General features: G+C 35.2%; 1 protein-coding gene across 1 annotated transcript; it reads left to right on the top strand.

Moving 5' to 3' along the window:
* Positions 1–572: 572 nt before the first annotated feature.
* Positions 573–17,374, top strand: LOC139001253 (mitogen-activated protein kinase 10-like; the record flags this gene model as incomplete). The annotated part of the gene is made up of 3 exons (XM_070402965.1): positions 573–638; positions 14,534–14,716; positions 17,250–17,374. Coding segments are annotated over exons 1-3 (354 nt in total), but the record flags the coding sequence as incomplete, so codon positions are not given.
* Positions 17,375–19,382: the final 2,008 nt, after the last annotated feature.

Genomic DNA, 19,382 nt, shown 5'->3' with positions numbered 1-19,382 from the left:
ATCTAGAATAATTTACAATACAAATCAGTAGGATCCTAGTAGATGAATGCAAATTAGACCTTTTAAATCAGAAACTAAATTAATCATTGAATTATAATTGCAAAGTAACAATCATACATTGGGTAACACTGAGTGGTGTTGTTACTTTAGTTGCATAGAAGAAAGGGCCCTGGCATTCTCCCCTTTTCACTGTTTTAAAAGACTGTTAATGATCATAAGACTGGTCTCTAATCCAGTCAGTGAAAGATCAGGCCATTGCTCTGTGGCAGTTGTTCTCAACCTTCTGGCCTTTTAAATACAGTTCCTCATGTTGTGACCCAACCACAAAATTATTTTCGTTGCTACTTCATAACTGTAATGTTGCTACTGTTATGAATCGTAATGGAAATATCTGATATGCAGGATGGTCTTAGGCGACCCCTGTGAAAGGGTCGTTCGACCACCAAAGGGGTCGCGACCCACAGGTTGAGAACCGCTGCTCTATGGCATGGGTAGTCAAGTGTGTTCATTTATTTGCCCTTCTATTCCTGTCTTCTTGTTTATCTCCATGTCATTTTTGTTTTCAGTTGACATGTGGTCAGTAGGGTGCATCATGGGAGAAATGATAAAAGGTGCAGTGCTGTTTCCTGGCACTGATCGTATCCTTCTTAGCAGCCAGTGTTCTCTGTGGGTGTTATTCTCAATCAATTTCCTTTGGTTTGAATATAGTATTGCTGATGGGATACATTTGCTGCCCATACAGGGCTTCTATGAGACTCCAATGTCAAATATTTACCAGCTAGCATCATGGTACAGTAACTGCGTCTCTTAGCAAAATCTTATGTAGATAATATAGTATCAAATATGAAACACTGAGCATGGTATCAAAAGGTCTGTCTTAATTCAGTTCTATGAAACTAATAACAGTGATATACACTTTTCTATTGATTTTTGTTGTAGATGTTTCAAAATCAAGTTCTTTTCATAGATAGATAATAAATGACAAAATATTTCATTTTAAGATTTATGCATCCATATCATAGGAAATACTCACTTGGCATAGAAAATTTAATCAGTTAGATTTATGTTCACCCACAAATACAATAGGTTTATTTTAACACATATTGAAAAAGCATGCATATGTATTTTATTTTTAAATTGATCATCTTCTAAAGTTCTTTTTCTCATTTACTTCATTTACAGGAATGATTGCTCCAATTCCTGCTATTATTCTCTTCATGTAATTAACAAATGCAATACTTAAAACCTCATATATTAATAATAATTATATAAAATATCTGAATAAAAAATGTATGTCATTTAGATTAGTAAAAGAGACCCTTTCTTAGGCAGCAATTAGTTAGCAAATAAAAATTCTGAGTCTCTGCAGTATTAAATAGATGTAAAATGAACATTTGCCCCCTGTAAATTAAAATGATTGATTTTCATTACTTTCCATATATTTTCTATTAAAGAAAATCTGATTGATTTTCACAACTGAGTTATTAAATATGAATTAACATTTTTTAGAATCCATTTCTTGGGAGAAGTTGCTGAGTGATTAGTATATGAGTGTGTAATAACTTAACTTTAAGTTAGTTAACTATCATCCTACACTCAGTCATTTTCATTTATAAAAATAATATATCCTCATCATACTAAAGATAAAATTTCTGCTTACATGATCATAATTCAAAACTGAAGTTGAGCCTATAATAATGGGGTTTCAATATATAATTGAAGTAAATCTAATTACTAATATAGTGTATCCTAACTATATTATGATTAGCCATTTACTTTGAGGATTTGTAATTACATATATGGCTACACATATAGTGTCACACATACATTCTCTGTGTGTATTAAAGGACCAGTTTACAAAATGACTGAACGGCACTCATTTAATTTTTGTTGAATTAAAGAACTTAACCTGAAATATTTTATTTAGTAAAAATAAAGCTTCACTGTTTTAACTTCCATTCTTATTAAAATCTTTTTCTAATTTTCATATGACACACAATTATTTAAATAATTTTTGTCTATTTGCAGTTGTTTTCTACATACACTAGTACATTTCTTTAAAACATCTACAATTTACCACATTCATGTTCATGTTAATGCTATTTAGAAGTATGTCACTTGATACAAAACTAATTTCTTTGATTCTGAACAATTTATAAACTTGAGTTTGGCCTTTGGACATAAATATGAAATAGTAATTACATTTAGACTACTTTTAGACATTTGATTAAAACAAACTCAATCTGCTAACTTTGTACTCTTGGCTTTTTCAGAAATTCATTGTGGCTGAATAATTGATGAGTGATATGAATATTTGCGCCCTATAAATTAAAATGATTGATTTTCATTACTTTCTATATTTTCTTTTAAAGAAAATCAGATTGATTTTCACAACTGAGTTATTAAATACAAATTAACATTTTTTTAGAATTCATTTCTTGGGAGAAGTTGCTTGGGTATCAATCACTTCTTAACTCTGGTATCAAAATCTCGTATAAGTAAAGCTCTAGGCTGCTGCTAACGCTAAAGTTTCATATTAGATGCCCTTTAAATGCCTGCGCTTGATATTTGATATTGAGTTATTTCTTAAACTCTCATATGGGGATACATTTGTAAATGTCTCAAAGGGCGAATGGGAAATACTTTCTAAAGTGCCTTCTCAGAGTCCAAGAGTGGTCTTTTAATGATTTCAAACATGTTAGTTAAAGTTTAAATCAGTTTTTTCCATGAAAACAGTTTATGAACACTAATATCATAAAATTGTCCTCTTACACTTGGAGTGGGGGAAACGAGTTAAGTCGGCTCGCATGAATTGCGCGTACTCCGCGGGAGCCATCTTAACTCGGTTCATATAGATTTGCGGTGGAGTGCGGGAAACGTGTAAACTCGGGCCGATTGTAACTGCGTATTACCAAATATTTGTTTGTTTGCCGTTCACAAAGATACCTACCTGCGTATGCGAACCGTTTCATACCCATTGGGGTAATAGGTATCATAAAAATCCCTGATTTTGCGTGGGAAACCTAAATAATTGCCCGCGCCATCTTATATTTTGGCGGGAAATTCACCCCACACCGGAGTGTTAAAAAAACAAGACAGATTTTTTAAAAATTCACTATTATTATAAATTACTTATCTGAGAGGCAATAAAATTATACCCGAATCTATTAAATAGAACCTTTAAAATGGAACTAGAAATATACAATATGTACACTATACAGCTATACAATACATCATAAAGAATCATTATTGTTAATCAACACATCTTCACTTATATGAAGATATTATCAAAGTAAGTGATTTCTAAAACTTCTTGTAATTATAAACTTTGCATGTCTTCTTAATATATAAACTAATGCAACCACAACACTTACAGTATTGAAAAGGTCTTATACCCACTAACTTTCATGCCTAAAAGAATTCAACACATTTTTTTTCAAAATTGAGAAATTTAAATGGGTAATTTAAAATTTTTTTTATCTATTTATGTGCTACTTTGTTAGTAAATATATTTTTAAGTACATATTAATTAAGTTTTATTCAATTCAAGTATATTTTTAACTCTACAGAAGGATCAGGAATCAGCTGTTGAGATAATTTTCCTTTGAGATCTCTTCTAATGAATTTCTTCATAGCAGATATTTTTACTTTAAAAATTGCAAAAATGCTTTTATATAAGCAAATTAATATTAAATATATAACTTTTGAACACAATCAATAAAATGAACATGTATATACTACTACTCAGGTTTAAAAAAAGAACATTACCAATAAATACCTTTGAATCTTTTTGGGTGCACTTCATCAATCATATTCTTTCTTCTCCCCACAGAGATCACTACTGTCCTAAATATGTTTTTATAATCTCTTTTACTTTCCTTATATTTTTACCATATATATATCCTTAATATATGGTTTAATTATATGTGTTTTACATATTATCACTATATCACTATTACTTTGTGAATTGCTTTTTAAAAAGTTAACATATTTTTGAAATTTATCTATATTGATGCATTAGAAATAGTTCATTTATTTTTATTTATGTATGGTATTTTAGCCTATGAATATTGTATGACTGGTCCATTATCCTATAAATAGATTGGGTTATATTCATTTTTTGTTTTTATAAGCAGTGATGATATAAATATATGTCTCTATAAGCACATGGGCAAGGCATTTTGTTTTTTTGAAAATGATAAATGCCAGGCTTATAGGTGTGCACATGTTTAATTTGACTATGTAACATCAAATTGATTTCCAGAGTACAGTATATAGATGTAACTCTTTACTTCATAACCTTACTAACTCTTCATATTGCCAGATTGGTTTTAAAATTTGTTAACAATCTCTTGAATATAAAATACTTTTTCAATAGAGCTTTAATTTACATTTCCTTGACTGCAAGGGAGGCTAAATGTCTTTTCTTTTTTATTGTATACTAGAGGCCCGATGCACAAAAATTTGTACAAGAGTAAGCCTTCCTTCCCCTGGCTGCGGACACCAGCTTCCCTCTGGCATCCGGGATCCGGGCTTCCCTCCTTTGGCTGCTGGCAGGCACCCAGGGCCCAGGCTGGCAGCCCTCAGCCCACCAGCAGGCACCCGGGACCCAGGTTGGCTTCCCTTGGGCCACCCACAGGCACCTGGGACCAGGCTGGCTTCCTTCCAGCCCCAGCTTCCTCAGGAAGGATGTCCGGAATGACATCCGGAAGACATCTGGTCTAATTAGCATATTACCCTTTTATTATTATAGATTAGTGTTTTCCCTTGGTAAAGTGTTTCTTTGTTCTTATAAAACAATTTTTTTCTATTGTATCATTTTATTAATTTCTAGAGGCTCAATGCATGAATTTGTGCATAGGTGGCGTTCGGCTGGCCTGACGCCAATCAGGGCGGATCAGGGCTGTCCCTGCTGGGAGGAGGAGATAGCAGGAGGTTGGCCAGCCGGCCCGCCATGATTAGGGCCCAATCAGGGCCAGGCCTGCTAGGGGAGGGGCTGCAGGCAATTGACTGGTGGGCCTTGCCCCCATTGGGGTGAGGGGGGTCGATTGGAGGTGGGGCTGGCTGTAGGAAGGGGCTATGGGCAGTGGGCCTGCTGGCCCTGCCCCTTAATGGGGTGGGGGGGGCCGATTGGGGGTCAGCGGCTGTGGGAGGGGCCTTGGGAGGTTGTTCGACCAGCCCCACCCCTGATTGGTGTGAGTGGTGAGTGATCAGGGGCAGAGCTGGCTGGGGGGAGGGGCCACAGGCCTATCAGGGTAGTGGGGGCCCATTGGGGGTGGAGCTGGCCAGGTGGAGGGCCTGCAGGCAGTTGGCTGGCTTGCCCTACCCCTTATCAGGGTGGGGGGGGCGATCTGGGGTGGGGCTGGCCAGGGGGAGGGGCTGCAGGAGGTTGGCTTGCTGGTCCCATCCCCTATTGGGTTAGTGGTGGCGATCAGGGGTGAGGTAGCTGGGGGGAGGGACTTCAGGCCGATAGGGGTGGTGGGAGCCCATCGCGGGTGGGGCTGACTGGGGGGAGGGCCTGCAGGAGGTTGGCCGCCAGCCCATACCCCTCTTGGTGTTGGGGGGCAATCAGGGGTGGGGCTGGCTGGAGGGTGGGGCTGTGGGCCAATCAGGGGTGGGCTGGCCTGGGGGAAGGGCCGTGGGGGGAGTTGGCTGGCCACCCCACCTTCGATCAGGGTGGGAGAGGCCGATCAGGGGTGGAGCTGGCTGGGGGGAGGGGCCACGGGAGGTTGGCTGGTAGGCCCCACCCCCTGGTCAAGCCGGTTTGCTGGCCGCAGTGGGCATCATAGCGACTGGTCGTTCTGGTCTTTATGGCATTGTGGTTGCTGGCTTTTTATATATATAGTTGAGGATTTCTTTATATAATTGGTCACCTAATTTTTGGCAGTTTATGTGTTGCAAATATCTTCTCCACTATAGATTATTTTTCCATTTCATTTTATAGTGATTTTGAAATTTGGCAATGTTTTTTATGGTTCATGTATGTTTATATCTAGTTTAAGAAATTGTTGATGCCTTTGTTTTGTCTTGTAATTTTACTATGAATATTTTAAAGTTTAACTTTTTACATTTAAAAGCCTTTAGTCCACTTGTCATTAATTTTTGTGTATGGTGTGAAAGAGGGATCCCATTTATTTTATTTTACTTCCATTTATTGATCAATGTATTCTTTCATTGATCTATAAGGCTGTTCTTATCATAAGTTTCCACATATTGGGGGAGAGCTGTTATATTCTGGGCTCTATATTCTGATATTTTTGTCTGAGTCTATATTACTACCACCCTTTCTTAATGAATACAAATGTGTACTATGGGTTATATCAGGTAGAGATAAAACCCTTTTTTGTATTTTTCAGGAGTATCTTAGCTATTAATGAATTATTGCTCTTTCATACAAATGTTAAAATTGGCTAGTCAACTTCTCTAAAAATATTGCTACTGGTAGTTATATTGGAATTGGTTTAAATCTATAGTACCATTTGTGGAAAATTGCTATTTTAATTAAGACATTTAAAAATCCTTCTCTTGAGCATATAAGGATTTTAGCACACACTAATATTTTTGTTCTCATTTTTTAGCCTAATAAATTGACAATATTATAATTTTATTGTATTGTAGGTAGAGTTTGTTTAGATTCATCCTTTTGATTATCATTTTCTTGGCTTAGCACTACTTGCAATTTGGTCCTTTATTTTTAGATTATTTTCTTTCTTCCTGAAGTACCTACTTTAGAAGATTTTTATTGTGGGAGTCTTTGATGATAAAACTCTATTTTTTAATTGGGTTCCTTTACTTTAAAAATAGTTTAGTTGGATATAGAATTAGAGATTGACATTTAAAAAAATATTATTCCAACATTTTCTTCCAACATTTAAAAAATATTATTCCACTGACTTTTTGTTTACAATATTGCTGGTGACTAGCTGTTGTTGTAATAGTCATCTTTGAAGATAGCCCCCATTTGTTTTTCTGACTTCATTTACATTTAATCCACCCTTCCTTCCTTCCTTCCTTCCTTCCTTCCTTCCTTCCTTCCTTCCTTCCTTTTCTTTTCTTTTCTTTTCTTTTCTTTTCTTTTCTTCTTTCTTTTCTTTTCTTCTTTTCTTTTCTTTTCTTTTCTTTTCTTTTCTTTTCTTTTCTTTTCTTTTCTTTTCTTTTCTTTTCTTTTCTTTTCTTTTCTTTCTTTCTTTCTTTCTTTCTTTCTTTCCTTCCTTTCTTTTTATCTTTGGTTTTCTGCTGTTTCTCTACCATGTGACTAGGTGTGGGTTTCTTTTTATTTATCTCTCTTAGGATTCGCTGTATTTCTTGAATTCCAACCTATCTCCAATTCCTGGAATTTCTCAACTTTTGTTTCCTTAAACATTTTCTCTCCCCCTTTTTAAAAAATTATCTCCATAAAAAAAATTCTGATTGGATATAAAGTAGATATTCCATTTATTCAACAAATAATTTTTGAGCACCTACTGTGTGATAGGCACTTTTTGTCTCCAGGGTTATATCAATAACAAAACTGTCATCATGAAAATAATGACGACATGAAATTCTTGACATCATGAAATTTACAATAAAAGGCATAATATATTACAAGGTGATAATGGCTAAGGGATATGGAAGATCAAAATACATATATTGCCTCCTGCTTTTTTTTTTTTAATCCTCACCTGAGGACATTTCTTTTCATTAATTTTTAGAGAGAGTGGAAGGAAGAGGGGGAGAGAGAGAAATATCGATGTGAGAAAGACACATTGATTGGTTGCCTCTCGCATGCCCCCACCAAAGCTGTGAGTTTGAAACCGAAGTACAAGGTATGTGCCCTTGACCAGAATTGAACCCGAGACCCTTCAGCCTGCAGGCCAACGCTCTATCCACTGAGCAAAACCGGTTAGCGCTCTCCTGCTTTTTAAAAAAGTTTAAACATAAATGTTTTATCAGGTATGCCTAACAAAATAGCAAGTGTTCTTGATCTCATATAAACTTGACTGTACCTTCTTAACCTCCCTTTTACCCAACAATGGATGTAATCTTCCAGAGAGAGCCTTACAGATCTACAACTCCCTTTAATAGAAATCTATTTTTCTGTTAGTGTTAGAAACTATTTGTGTAAGCGCCTTTGTTTAAGATCATTTTATTTACCAATGTTAAAAGGACATTGATATTTTTCAATTATAAAACACAGATGTCAAATTAAATGTTCTCCAAAGCCTCTTCCCAGTTTGAAAATGCAGTCAGGTCGCAAGGTGAGAATGGCATACAATTTGAGGAGGGTGTTATGTACAAAAAATAATTAACATCATAAATACAAAATTAGGTACAGAGTCTTACAAGGGTCCTATGCAAATGAGAGATTAACCAAAGATTAACCTTTAATATGTTAATGAGAAGTCTACCATTGTGACACATATTAATTAATATATACTCAATTTTCTTATATTTGAAATGTCACTCCAGTTTTTGCTTTATATGTAAATACAGATCATAATTATAAATAGATTATAGTAAGATCCATATATGTCATGTTCCAAATACCAGCCTTTGGATATTTCATGTCCCACAGTATCCCAATAGCAATCTGCGCCCAGTGAACAAATAGTCTTCTACTCAAATGGTCAGCTTTGACTTTTGGTTGTGTTCTGGCTCATAATGTTTCCTCTTGCTATGGTCATTTATAATGAAAACAAGTGCTAGTTCACTACTGCATATTAAATCACTTATCCATACTTCATGTTATCAGAATTTGAGGGGGATTTTTGAGAGGAAAAGAATATTTTTAAGTAACAAAGAAAGAGTAAAAATATTTTTAAAGGAGCAAAACAACTCAAAACATAATCATGAAAATCTAGATGCAGAACTTTTTTATATATATAGTTCTATCCTGATCTTTAAACTTGTCATCCTCAGAAGAATTCTTCTGAGAGCAAATTTTATCATAGAGAAAATATGAAGCAATTACTGAAATAAATTGTCAAATATTTTGAACTTTATATTGAGCAGTGTTTGTATTTCTGTTTGTAGCACCCACAGGTAAAAGCATAATATAATCTCAATCTTTCCCTAGATTATGATGGGTGGAATACTTCTCCCTCTCCTGGGAGCCTAAATTTGCCACTTGCTGTAGATTCCCAAGGTCTTTTCAGGAAAGTTACATGGGAAAATGAGATTAGAATTTTTCTTTTCCTGAATATTTTCAGGTGAATGACCCCTAAATTTTTCATTAAATACTAGAGGCCTGGTGCATGAAATTTATGCACAGAAGGATCCCCTCAGCCCAGCCTGCACCCTCTTCAACCTGGGACCCCTCGGGGGATGTCCGACATCCCTCTCACAATCCTGGACCACCGGCTCCTAACTGCTCACTTGTGCCAGCCTGTTTGCCCCTAACTGCCCCCCTCTGCCAGCCTAGTCACCCCTAACTATCCCCCCCGCCAGCCTGGTCACCCCCAACTGCCCCCCCTGCTGGCCTAGTCACCCCTCTCTGCCCCCCTGCCTGCCTGGTCTCCCACGCAGCCTGCTGTTTTGTTGTTTGGTCATCCCTCACTGCCCCCCTGCTGGCCTGGTAGCCCCATGCAGCCTGCTGTTCAATCATCTGGTCGTCCCTCAATGCCCCCACTGCTGGCCTGGTCTCCCAACACAGCCGGCTGTTCGGTCATTTGGTTGTCCCTCACTACCCCCCTCCCCCGCCAGCCTGGTCGCCCCTCACTGCCCCCCCCTGCTGGCCTGGTCACCCCACACAGCTTGCTGTTTGGTCGACCAGTTGTTTCGGTTGTCACAGTTACTGCCTTTATATATATATATATATATATATATATATATATATATATATATATATGTGGTTTTAAACTTTTGCTGAATTTAAAGCTATTTTAACTTGCATCATAAACTGAAACAGGTTAGTATTTAATTCTTATATCTGGATTTAGTAATTGACAAACTACTGATAGTATATTCTACATTGTTATTTCTCAAAATATAGTCCAGGAGCCATCTGGATTGCAATTACTATTGATGTTCTTTTTAGTAATAATATATCAGATCTGTGGACTCAGAATTATGTAGATCAATGGGAAGAGTGGAAGGGTCTGTATTTTGTAATTTCCCTATGTTATGAATATTCAAATTGGGGAACCACAGTTTTATATCATGATGCCTAACACATGGCATGCATGCCTCTACTTCCTTATTGCATATTCATTGTGGAAATTACTAATTGGTTGCAATATTCTTTCCTACAGGACTGACAAAACCATAATACTCAACACAGAGCCTAGGCAGATGGATGGCTTGACAGATAAAATAACCTCCCTTGAAACTATTCTTTGGCAACATATTTTTTAAAACATAGTTGAGAATTCGGAGATAAACACTGATATTCTTTAACTTTCAATAGGTGTCAGAAAACTTTGCACAAAATATTGTCTATAAGGCTTCAATTAGGGGAGAAAGCAAGTCTGAATTTATGAAGTCATTAACTCTGGAAACTGTATTCATAATAACAAAAAGTAATCGACTATGGAAAAAAGCATAAAAGAAGATACAGTTTTTTGAAGGGCATAGTAGAATGATACCATTAAATACTCTTTTTGAATCCACTTTGTAGTTTCTGAATGCTTAAATGTGCATTGTATAAATTATGTTCATAATTATGGCTTAAAATACCCATTAAAAGATAAGGTATTTTTCATACATTATGTCCAAGGCAGTTTGTGATATGTTTTAGAAAGTTCCCCAACAATGAAGTTAAAGTAGAAGGGGTACATGGAATGTAAGCTTTTTGCTAAATGATAAAATTAATAAAGAATTTTCAATCTTAATATTTAAAAAAACTCGTTTTTACAATCCATATTTACTTTTTTTATTCATCTATTACAATACTGTTTACTGAAGACATTAGTTAATAGTCAATATTTGCACATTATCTTGTCTTATTATACTCTGTAAAGTCAAACTTTTTATAATATGACTAGTTTTATGTAGTGAATTTAGAATTAGATGAGGAAATTTAGTGTCAATAACTCCTATAAATGATATTTTTTAAATGCCTTTGATAAATATGTTAAGGGTGATAATTTCTTACTGAAATAGTAAATAAAAAATATAAAATATATTTATTGTTTTTTTAATAACTGCACAGACTGGACTCTGTCAATATTCAGATCTATATCCATACAGTATAAAAATAATGGCCCTGGTGCTGGAGGGTTACAGGTTTGATTCTCGGTCAAGGGCATGTAGTGGGGTTGCAGGTTTTAGCCCTTGCCCTCATCGGGGCTTGTGGGGGAGGCAACCAATCAATGTGTCTCACATCGATGTTTCTCTCTCTCTTTCTCTCCTCTTCCCCTCCTTCACTCCTTTCTACTCTCTAAAATGCAATGGAAAAAATATCCTTAGGTGAGGCTTAACAACAACAAAAAATGATAGTAATGACTTATGAGTTCTAAAGCAAATAAATCCTTTCACAAAATTACTTTTGGCCATTCTTTTTTTTCTTAAATATATTTTATTGATTTTTTTACAGAGAGGAAGGGAGAAGGATAGAGAGTTAGAAACATCGATCAGCTGCCTCCTGCACACTCCCCACTGGATATGTGCCTGCAACCAAGGCACATGCCCTTGACCGGAATCGAACCTGGGACCCTTGAGTCCGCAGGCCAACGCTCTATCCACTGAGCCAAACCAGTTAGGGCACTTTTGGCCATTCTTTAAAAAATATTTACCATGTTAACATTCATACATAAGCACAAAAATCAGTTAATATTTTATATATTTAAAAAATGTAACCATGTGGAAATCTGATGATTAAAATTTTTAAAATATGTATCACCTTTTTTTAAACCTAAAATATTAATAAAAATTAATTGTTTTGGGTGAATATGTTGGCCTGGCAAACTAAGGAGGTGATTTCAGAGACATTCTTTAAGGGAACTACTTATGACAAATATACCATCAATTTTATGGCCAAATTAAAACAATTTCTATCAGATAAATTTCAAACTTGCTCTTTTCCTTACTGGAATAATGGCAACAAGCATTGGATTTAGAGTCAGGAGATATGACTTCCAGTCTTGGCTTCTATTTGGTTAATAATTATTATAGAGGAAAATCATGTGGTTAAAGAAATATAGTTGGACAAGGTTGTTCATGTTGTGATCCTGTGAACATCTGGGAAAGAAGCACTAACACTTAAATATAATTTCATGTATGGGGAGAAAGAACTTAAAATGGATTGGTTAAAATAGACACAAACTTTTACAGATGACTATATCATCTTTATATTTTAAGTATTAACATTCAAGTACTTTATGGACAATAAAGATTCTTGCCTTCTTATGTTTTGTAAACTATTACATTAAGGACCATTATTGTGTTTTATCTAAAAAGCAATCTCAGGTAGAAAAATTCATTGAGTGCTTTGGTAGGCTCTAATTATCTATACTAATAAAAGTGTAATATGCTAATTAGACCAGACAACCAAATGACCTTCCGGACGTCCTTCCAGATGACTTTCTGGATGAAGCCGGGGCTGTGAGGGCTGAGGCAAGCTGCCACAGTTGCGAGGGCTAAGCCCCTTGCATGAATTTCATGCATTGGGCCTCTAGTAACTTATAAAAAGAAACATTTCAACTGTTCTTGTTTTAACAAATTCCACACTATCTGACTTTCCTTAAACTTTGTTCTAAAAATAACTTGGAATAGTTTGGGGAACACTATTTTAAAAGCAATAAATTTTTTACTAAATAACTCTACAACTCTAGTTAAATGTAACTAGAATATAATAGTGGGTTGGGAGTATCTTGCCCCTTTTTTAATGATACCTTTACAGAGATAGCTTCTTTGCCTCTATTTTTAGGTTGATATCATCTGTAAAATCCTAAGGAAGTTTGACCAGTGATTAAATGATAGCTTGGTAGGTCTTGATAACCTAACTGTATTTGAGAGTAGACCTCTTTTCATAATTTACAAAACAAGCCCTTGAGATTTATTTAGCTGTACTAACACTTTCTATTTAAATATGTTTAAATAGTTCAAGCTTAATTTTATCTATAATACTAATGTAAGTTTTTGTGTAAGAGTAACTTTAATCTTTTGTAACATTTTTAGCTCTTTTCTTTCTAATTATTCTGACTTACTACAATATTCTCATGAATATTATTCAATTTTTTCCCCTTTCACTTCATTTCTTGATATTACTCAATCATACATTTTTTTCATCCCAGTAACTAAGAGGATGTATAATAATTTAAATTTTATACAGTCAAATTACAAAGGAAGTAGATTTGCAAATTAACTTAATTTTATCTCTGTGCAATATCCTATCTACTTTGTTTGCATTATATATTATGTTTGTTAAATATAGTTCATGTTTTTTTGTCAGGCCTGCTGATCTTTTTTAGTCCAACTGTATTGAATAGCTAAGGATAAGGAGTTTACAAACCTCAATTAAGTAATATTATGGTAAGTTCCCTGAACTGTTGCAAATTACATTAGCAGAAATGAATGAATTAACTTATTATTAAAGGATAGAGTTGTAAAAGAATAAACAATGCAAAGGTAATACTTCCTGTGGTATTGGATTTAAGAAGAATTTCTAAGGCTTTTATCATTCATTGACACATGGCAAAGGGATTTCATTTTCATTAGTGCTATTTATCATTCACAAAAATATAACAAATGCTAATAATAAATAAAAAAGAGAATCTCATTCAGTATCAAAGAGCTAGCTCCAATTGGGGGGTATTAATATTCATATCAACAATATTTTTCCTGTAGAATTCCGCATGCTTAATGTACTTTTGAAACACACGCACTTGGATGGAATTCTATTATTTTAAATTGAACGTACTATGCTTACCCTCATGTCTTAATATTCAGGAAGACAGGACATGACCAAGAAAATAGGTATGAGACTGTGACTACTTTGATAAATAGAGAAATTTTTTAAGTCTTTGGTTAGGAATTAATGGATTATCTAATCAAAAATTATATTAATCCCATAAGTAATGCATATGAGTAGAAAACATTAACAGATGATGAAACTTCTTATTTGGTAGAGAAAGGAAGAAAAAAATCGTAAGAGGAATTCAAGAAACATGTAAATGAATCTTATTTAAATATTTGTGCATTTGTCATTTTTAGTAAATAAATGATTGAGGTAATTCCATGATAAAATATTATGTGTCACATTTTTTCTCTTTTAAGTTGCATGGTTATATAGAAGTTTATCTTAATATAAGAAATTCTTCTTGCGTTATTAAATACATTTTCATGTTTACAACCCAAAGTCTATCTCACGATATCCAATTTTGTTAAGTAGTGCTAGTTCGCCAATGGTGTATATGTTCCCAAAGTAAATTTAAAGTTTTAAGAGGATCCATTGCCTTACAATTCTGATTTTACATTTTTGTCCTTTTTTGCTTATTAAAACTCCAGTTGTGTTGCTGAGTGCTCAGGATTCTGAGAAGCAGTTAGTCTTCCAACTAGTGAAAGACAAGAGGTAGTAGCCTGTACTTTTGTTTGCCCTTAACTATTCAATTCTCAGATATTGACCAGTGGAACAAAGTAATTGAGCAACTAGGAACACCATGTCCGGAATTCATGAAGAAATTGCAACCCACAGTAAGAAATTATGTGGAGAATCGGCCTAAGTATGCAGGACTCACCTTTCCCAAGCTCTTTCCAGATTCCCTCTTCCCAGCGGATTCTGAGCACAATAAACTCAAAGGTAAGCCCACCAGGGACACTTGAGAACCGCTATGTGGGAGATGGGCTAAACATGCAAATGATAGAGACATATCTCTAACGTGAACTACCGAAATTTACGGAAAGGTATTTCTTTTTTATTATTGTATTAGAATTTTATTGTGTTGACTATACTTGAAACAAGTATTGGGTAAGGCTGGGAAATCTTTATAATAGTGAGGCTTCCATTATGATGGTGTTTATTGCAAGAGGATCCAAACTGTAATATAATACAATTACAATCATGAATATAATTACGACTGTGTGGTGTTGAGGGAATGCAGTAGGAAATTAATTAGAGACAGGTCATTCTAGGATTCCTCCAAGGGGTTCTGATTGAGTCAGGGAGATATCCTGGTTCAGGAGAGGTATTTCTTAAAAGATCTTTCTTACAAAGGGCAAGTGGTGAAGGATTTTAGAACTGACTGGATATCCAGAGAGAAGGATAATACTGAAGTGTGCAACAGTGGTGCAGGTTAATTATTTCATGGGGCTTATTTAGAATCTTAAAACTATTTTGTTGTGTAACTAAAGGACCAATGTAACATATCAAAATCATTGTTCTGATTCTTTTTATTACCTGGAAAATATTTTCAACACAAGTTGTTTGTTGTAAAATCTTGGAGAAGCAGGTGTCTGAGTTTTATTGTATTTTAGGGAATGCTTAGTCACATTTTTTTTTTTCATTTAGAGTGACACATGGGATTTTACCTACACATTTTATATTCAATATAAACACTTTCATTAATAAGTATTTTTTCAAATACTTTGTCTATAGCTGTGAACTTTAGTAACAAATCTTAGTTTCTTCACCCACAAAATTGGGATAATAATGCCTCAGTCGTAGGAACAGAGACAAGGAATAAATTTGGCAAAGTTATAAAGTATAATATAAATAAATTTCTAATTCTTTTTGTAACAGGACATTTCTGATAACATGATTTTGAAACAAATTTGGTTTTCCCTTCTGCCTGGGCTCAAATCCTGGCACAATAAACACTCAATAACTGTTAGATATAAAAATAATAATTGTATTTATTATTATTGAAAATGATCCTATACATTATAAAAACACACACATACTTTTGAAACTTAACCCCAAATATTCAGGGGGAGCAATATATTAGTTACATATTTATTTATTTATTTATTTTTTAAAACATATTTTATTGCTCTTTTACAGAGAGGAAGGGAGAGGGATAGAGAGTTAGAAACATCGATGAGAGAGAAACATCAATCAGCTGCCTCCTGCACACTCCCCACTGGGTATGTGCCCACAACCAAGGTACATGCCCTTGACTGGAGTCGAACCTGGGACCCTTGAGTCTGCAGGCCAATGCTCTATCCACTGAGCAAAACCGGTTAGGGCTATTAGTTACATATTTAATTTCAAGGCTTAATTTGTAACAACTATGGATGTAAATGAGACAGGGAAACTACAATGTACTATTATTTCCCAGGCTCTTACCATCTCCTCCAAACTTTCATCCGGCGTGTCCTCAATGTGCAGCATTGTTTTTGTGTCTGTGACATTACCCAGCTGCATTTCTTCCTTCAGCTGCCTCCACCAGCTCTCTGAATGGCAATAGACTAAATCATTACTAAATCTACTGCTTTTAAGATCAACACTGCCTATATACAGATCGAAGAAGATCTATGCCTATATGCAGATCTGTGGATCATTCTGCAACTCCCCCCAACCCCCACTTAACAACATGTCCACGTGAATATATATATAGATCAACCTCATTCTTTGAAATTGCCATATAAAATTCCATGGCACAGTTGTGTCAGAGGTCATTTGGTTGCTCTATAGATGGAAATTTAGACTGTTTTAAAACTTTTTTATTCCATAACCAATACTGAAATGAACTTCCCTTCTATGTGCATTTCATGAACATGTGCAATCATTTCTCTACTCTGTATACTAATAGGTAAAAGTGGAACTGCTGAGTCATAAGGTATTCACATTTTAAACTTTAATAGATACTGCCAAATTTGCTCTCTAAAAATCTGCATCAATTTACATTCCCACCAACATGAATGAAATTACTTGGTGTTCCTGGACATTACACCATCTTTTATTTTTGCAAATCTGCTGGATAAAACATATTTCATTGTTTCATTTTATGTTTCCCTAATCACTAGGTGAAGTTATCTGATTTTGGGGATGAAGGTACTACTTGGTTTTTGATTTCTTTTTCTTTTTATTTTTTTATTATATATTTATTGACTTCAGAGAGGAAATGAGAGGGAGAGAGAGATAGAAACATCAATGATAAGAGAGAATCATCAATTGGCTGCCTCCTGCACGCCCTCTTCTGAGGATTGAACCTGCAACCTGGGTATGTGCTCTGACTAAGAATTGAACACTGACCTCCTGGTTCATAGGTCGACAATCAACCACTGAGCCACACCACTAGGCAATCTTTGTTTTCCTAATTTCCTCTCCCTCCAACAAATGTCCTTGCCAGAATAAAAATTTTATTAATTATTTTTCTCATTCGTCATTTCAGCCAGCCAAGCCAGGGACTTGTTGTCAAAGATGCTAGTGATTGACCCAGCCAAAAGGATATCAGTGGACGATGCCTTACAGCATCCATACATCAACGTCTGGTACGACCCTGCTGAAGTGGAGGCGGTAAGGCCTAAGCTTCTTTTACTTTCCTTCCACAAACAAATCATAGGAACTGGGTGCTCAGTGGTAAAAAGTGAGAGAATTAGAAACCCAACGAGCATACCAAAGACCTTCATGAAATCCCTAAGTCACAAACTTATTACTTCCCCTCTAAAAGTTTTCTTCTACCTGTGTTTTAAATGTATTTCTTTTTCAGGATTTCCTGTGAGAGATGGTGATTTAGTCTAACAAACCTTAGCGGTCCATGAGATATTTGCATTTGTTTTTGTTAAATTGTGAACTCTTCCTTTGTGTTTATTATCAGCCTCTCCTGAGGCAAACCAAGCAGCAGAAAATGTGATAGAGGATAAGTTACTTTCCCTCTACTTCCTTAATAAGATGCCTTCAGTAAAGTTTAGTACTGAAAACATTTAGATTTATAAAGCTTCTACCAGGCCATTGGTAGCTTTGTGAAACCTTGCATAAATTAGATGAGAAAATTGGGTGTTCCAATAAGGACAATATTTCAGATTCATTCTAAAATGACTACCACAATAAGATGTATCTCCGTATTTTAAATCTAGACATAGTTTAAGAATCCCCTTGGAAGCATAACTCTCCCTTTTCTTTCTTTCTTTAAAAAAAACTATTTTCCAGCCATTTAATATCTTTAATCACTTTCTTACATCTTTGCCTTTCTCCTTTTCTCTGCGTGGCATCAGGGCTGTACAGCGCAAATGGGGTATTGGTATTATTGCCCATTGTGTTTACAGGGCTACTATTGGGGATACCCTTTTTCCCTCTTTTAAATGGTAATATCAGCAGTATTACCTTGTACCCAAAACATCAAAATCTCTTCAAATTCTTAGAACACCTGTACTAAATGATTTCATTTTATTTCACATAATACCTTCAAATTACTTTATTTGAATTGGTTCTTAATCTTCTATTTGGAATGCTCTTTTTGTGTCTTTTTTTTCTCTTGCATCCTTTCTTCTACCCCAAGTTAATCTTGCTCCAGCATAGTTTTGCTTTGTTTCAGCTTCATTTCCTCTTCTTCATTGTGTGCTTGCCCATGTCAGAGATGCTAGATTCAAACTGACATAGTTCTTACCCTTTCATTCTTTTTTTAAAAATTCTTTTTATTGATTTCAGAGAAGAAGGGAAAGGGGGAGAGAGATAGAAACATCAACGATGAGAGAGAAACATCCATCGGCTGCCTCCTACATGCCCCATACATGCCCTATAACTGGGGATGGAGCCTGACGGGAATCAAACCCAGGACGCTTCAGTCCTCAGGCTGATGCTCTATCCACTGAGCCAAACCAGCTAGGGAACCCTCTCATTCTTCATTGGAGAAGTGAGATCTGATAGATGGGAGTAAGGATTAGGTAGAATAAAATTTTATAGATGTAGCATTTAAAAATCTACTTTTCATAGTAACCCAATCCGTAAGCAGTCACACATTTCGGAGACAACACTTTGGTGATAAATTAGTCTCCCAATTCTGGAGACGGGTGTGCAATCTTTGAGGACATTTTCTTAAGATCTGCTCTCCTCAGCACTTTTACAGCGATGTAACTTCATTTTGTTTCAAATTAATTTTTAGTCGCTTGAGTTTTACAAAATAAAAGCCCTAAAATTAAATACTTAAATTATAATGCTCTTAGAACTAAAAAACTAATGTTCTTACAACTAAAAAAATAGAGTCTTTTTCAATCTCTCACTCTTGGGAAATACTTTTAAGGATGTTCTTGGGGTAGAATAAAGTAATGAAATAAGTAAGATAGAGTATAATGTATGCGTATGGGACAATTAAGTATAGTATAGAATTTTTTCTGTGATGATTTTCAAGAAAATATTTTAGGTTATGTTGATAAATTTTTGAGGCAGACATACACTATTTGAAATTGTTGCTCCTTGTTGGTTTTGGTAGTTTAAATCATGTGGCATACTTTTCTTACATCTAGTGTAATGTGTGCAATCTGTTTTAATGGATTGTGGCTAGTGTTTAATTGGGGTCATAAAGTCT

The sequence above is a fragment of the Myotis yumanensis genome, unplaced genomic scaffold (assembly GCF_028538775.1).
Source record: "Myotis yumanensis isolate MYYU_CA2020_CCGP unplaced genomic scaffold, mMyoYum1.0.hap1 SCAF_243, whole genome shotgun sequence".
In the NCBI taxonomy this organism is placed as follows: Eukaryota; Metazoa; Chordata; class Mammalia; order Chiroptera; family Vespertilionidae; genus Myotis; species Myotis yumanensis.
The sequence above is the reverse complement of the archived record's forward strand: the minus strand, read 5'-3'. Positions and strand labels throughout refer to the sequence as shown.